Raw genomic sequence first — 4,324 nt, 5'->3', positions numbered from 1 at the left:
GCAAAAGTGACGTCATTTGTCCTGGGAATAATGTAATTGTGGATATCTGATATGTTCTTTAAGACTAGGAAGAATTCAATGACAGATATCTGTATAATATATATCCAGTAAATGTTAAAACGGCGCGCGCGCGCAAACGAGACTCATTGGTTGAGCTGAAGATGCTTTGGGCTTCTGATTGGTTCAAAGTTTGTGTGTTTGGTTTTGCTGCAGCAGCAGCAGCAGGAGGAGGAGCAGCAGCAGCAGCAGCAGCAGCAGTGGTGGTGGTCACTCACTGGTCACATAAATGAAAAGCTCAGACACTCACACACTCCGCGCAGAGACAGAGAAGCGAGAACATCCACTCCCACTCGTGCTCCCTCAGCTCTCTCTTCACGACCATCAGGCGGATCCACAGCACAGTGATGCTGGCTGCGTGTCTCGAGGGTCTCGGCCTGGCGCTGTGCGTCGCGGGCTCCCTGCTGGTGATGGTGGCCTGCGGGCTGCCCATGTGGAAGGTGACCGCCTTCATCGAATCCAACATCGTGGTGGCGCAGACCATCTGGGACGGCCTGTGGATGTCCTGCGTGGTGCAGAGCACCGGGCAGATGCAGTGCAAGGTCCACGACTCGCTGCTGGCACTGACGCGCGACCTGCAGACGGCGCGCGCGCTCAGCGTCATCTCCGCGGTGCTGAGCATCATCGGCCTCGCGGTGACCGTGGCCGGCGCGCAGTGCACCAACTGCATCAAGGACGAGACGGTGAAGGCGCGCGTGGTGAACGCCGGCGGGGTCATCTACATCATCAGCGGCCTGTTCGTGCTGGTGCCGCTCTGCTGGATGGCCAACAACATCATCGTGGACTTCCACGACCCGCAGGTGCCTCCGTCCAAGAAGCGGGAGATCGGGGCCGCGATCTACGTGGGCTGGGCGGCCACGGCGATGCTGCTGCTGGGCGGAACCCTGCTGTGCTGCTCCTTCTCTCAGGTGGTCCGAGGCTCGTACCCCATTAAATACTCTCCCACCAAGACCATCACAGTCAACGGAGACTTTGACAAGAAACATTATGTGTAAAGTCAAAGATTTGGACTTTATGACACCGTTAAAGGGACAGTTCTCTCTTTGTTTCTACTGTGTCTTCCTTCACAGTTAAAATGCTCATGTTCTCCGTGGACCTTGGTGCAGCAGCTGTAAATTCTTATGATTCTTATGATACCAAAGACTTACATAGACCTGAACCCTGAACTGTCCCTTTAAAGTCTGACAGGGCATGTTCATGCTTCGGTGTGGGACACTGAAGTGGTGCTTATATGAAGACATGATAAGCACGTTGCATTCTCCACATTCATCCAGTCACATGTTGATATATAAGCATGTCTTTTTTTAAATGTTTTACCAAAAATGATTTTGAATTCTCTTTGTAATAAACTTTGTAATAAACGACTCTCAGGGAAACTAAGACACGAGGATGTGCTTCCAATATCTTGTTATTAAGTAAAAAAATGTTTTAATGCATCAGTTCCAAATTTTGAGCAGCTAATGAACAAATTCAGGGTTTGATAACGAGGAGCAGTTTAGTTAGTTTGAGGCTGAAATCACTTGTGTTGTCACTGTGTTGCACGGATCTGCACAGCTTTGTTGTAAATACTGTAGTTGTTGTTGTTGTTGTTGTTATTGTTGTTGTTTCTCACACCATAGACGAGTGTGCTTTCTGAGTCTGGTTGTGATCAAAGCATGGAATTTGCAGTGTTCTGAGCTTCGTGTCATTTTTGAATAGATACTTTTTTCCTAATAAAAACATTTACTGTCGTTGGTTATCTATGTTCATTCTTTGGTGATCACGTTAAACGGTTGCTATGAAACCAGTCCTGCTGGCACAATCCTCAAAATGTCCATCTGGGCTTTTTTTTTTGCTTGTTTTAACCATAAAAGGGCCAGAAAATGTCCTGTGCTTTTTGCCCATTTGTCCAGAATAACTTTCAATATCTAGCAGTTATTTACAATTTACTGCATGTTAAAATAGTGTATTAACAATTAAAAAAAAAATCCACTGTAGTTGAACATGAACACCAGATTGTGTGTGTTACATTTAGAATTTGAACAGTGTAAAACATATTTAAAGTAACATTTGTTTGAGTTTTTTATCTCAATGTTCAAATACAGGCCAAAAAAATTGAAAATGATGTTCAGGTGTATTTCCAACTCTCCTCTCTGGCGACAAAGACGCCGATTCGCTGGAAATTACCGTAATAACCACATGTTTGAGGAAGTGCAACTTCTCTTTCAGAATCAGTTGTAATCTGCATACATTTGAAAAAAAAAAATTGTTGTGTATTTTTATTCACATTTAAATGAATCTTTTAAAGTAATGGTATCAGGCATGAGAATGGTGCTTTGGCGTGTCCTGGTGGTGATATGTGGTAACTGCATATCACCACAATGTGTCGCACTGACGGGTAGTAAAGTCATTACAATTAGCATCACAGTAAACTAGAGCTGATTAATTGATTAATCGATTACTAAATCAATCTACATTTATTTAGATAATCGATTAATCGGTTCGAAGCTTTTTTCATGATTAAAACAAGATTTCCGATAGTTTAAGCTTCTTAAATGTGAGTATTTTTTTCATTTCTTTTCTCTGGAACAAAGAACTGATCAAAAGTGAATCATTTTGGTTTGTGGATAAAACGAGACATTTGAGAACATCATAATTACCAGATCTGACGAACACCGATCGACATTTTTCAAGGTTTTCAGATATTTTATAGACCGTTGAACGATGAATCGAGGAAATAATTGACAGATGAATCGATTATGAAAATAATCGTTAGTTGCAGCTCTACAGTAAACCTCATCCATGTGCTGAAAAAGATTATGAAGTTTATGAAGACTAATGTGTCTTTTTGGGTCGTCATTTTATTCAAAACCTTCTTCCACATAAAGCTGCAGGTACAACCCAGCCTGAGGGTACAAACACGGACAAACAAGAAACAAACAAGAATCTGAAAGTGACGTCAACATAATCAAGAGCCTGGCTCGACAGAGCGCTAAGCGACCTGTGCAGGAGCGCCGAGCGCCGACTATCATCACGATCAGCACAATTAGTAACGCAGGGTGCAACTCCTGCTCCAGGAAGCTGGGCCACAGCCGAGTAATCAGTGCCCTCATGTGGAAAAACAAAAAGAAGAGCGTGCACACACAGGAACAACAACAGAGGGAGGGAAGGAGGGAGAGAAATGGCCCTGGTTTCAGGAAAATGTCTTATTTTGTCACTTCAGTGTTTGAAATCCTTTGTTCAGAGTGGCCTCAGCGACACAGAGTGACCACACGAGGCAGCAGTAGACCAGCCTAAAATCACAGATTTCCTCTATGGACTTAGGTGTGGGAGAGTGAGTGCTTTACAAAGTTCAGTTTCCTTTTGATAAAGTCTGTCTCAGATTATGTTATGCAGATGTTGATATCATTAAGTGGGTCCTTTGTTACGTGGCTCAAACCTTGTCGTCCCTCTTGTGTCTCTGCTGGAAGACAAAGAACCACTCACCACCCGGTTTCCATTGAATTCTGAATTCCTGATCTTATCTGTTCAACTGTATTTAATTGCCCATTACTCACAAGTAATCATAAGACATTGTTTTCTGTGGCGCCCTCAGACAATATACTCCACAAACTGGACAATAAAGTTTCATGAAACCGAACAAACATGTCCACAACATCGTTGCCCGTCCACAAGGACATGACTTCCTCTGTGGCAGAGGACAGAAGAACGAGTCACACGGGGGGGAAGTGAGCTGTAAACGGTCTGTGACTATGTCGTAATAATAATAATAATAATAATAATAAGAGTAATAGCCTCTGGATTTGAAGCAAAATTCAAGATTTTTTTATTAGTTTAACAGTAAATTTAAGTGTAAATACAAATTATGCCAACTGTTAGGAGTAAGCACAGCAATTAATGTGTATGTGTAACATTCATAATTTACACATTATTCCATACACTTCAGGCAACTCTGTGCTCCAGAGGAATAAAAAGCATAGAAAGTGAAACGCAGCAGAACATACTCGACGTATAGACTCATCAGTAACAAATGCCAAATTCTGCCGTTGTGCTTTTATTATCATTTGGACAATAATTTACAGTCATTTTACAATGTACAGATCACAGAGGCACCGCAGGTGTGTGTGAGAGGTAATTACAGGTCATGACACTGGAGAGGTCACAGGGTCAACACTTGTCTGAGGTCACATCATCCACAGCTGAGTGAGGCCATGCTTCCATTTCACTGACGAGACACAGCGTCGCCCCCTGCTGATCAAACATTCTCACTGAAATATGTGACGAGCGT

The 4,324-nt window shown here is 43.2% G+C and overlaps 2 protein-coding genes across 3 annotated transcripts in view; one reads left to right on the top strand and one right to left on the bottom strand.

The window, feature by feature from the left end:
• Positions 1-244: 244 nt before the first annotated feature.
• Positions 245-1,787, top strand: cldn5b (claudin 5b). The gene has a single exon (XM_044012016.1). It carries the CDS (start codon positions 405-407, stop codon positions 1,050-1,052), a length of 648 nt encoding a protein of 215 aa, XP_043867951.1. The 5' UTR covers positions 245-404; the 3' UTR covers positions 1,053-1,787.
• A 2,273-nt stretch (positions 1,788-4,060) lies between these two features.
• The window catches only part of acads (acyl-CoA dehydrogenase short chain), a 6,553-nt gene continuing 6,289 nt past the window's right edge, over positions 4,061-4,324 (bottom strand). Inside the window, exon 10 of one of the 2 annotated variants that reach the window (XM_044012012.1) lies at positions 4,061-4,324. This exon is cut by the window's right edge and continues 1,958 nt beyond it. The gene's annotated coding sequence lies outside the window, so the exon portion shown is untranslated. The other variant, XM_044012013.1, reaches the window with a different exon arrangement.

This window comes from Solea senegalensis, linkage group LG21 (assembly GCF_019176455.1).
Source record: "Solea senegalensis isolate Sse05_10M linkage group LG21, IFAPA_SoseM_1, whole genome shotgun sequence".
In the NCBI taxonomy this organism is placed as follows: domain Eukaryota; kingdom Metazoa; phylum Chordata; class Actinopteri; order Pleuronectiformes; family Soleidae; genus Solea; species Solea senegalensis.
Note: the sequence above shows the minus strand (reverse complement) of the source record. Positions and strands in the feature narration are given on the sequence as shown.

Bases quoted from the DNA above. Each gene is read 5' to 3' on its own strand.
- cldn5b (XM_044012016.1), top strand. From the start codon at position 405: ATGCTGGCTGCGTGTCTCGAGGGTCTCGGCCTGGCGCTGTGCGTCGCG.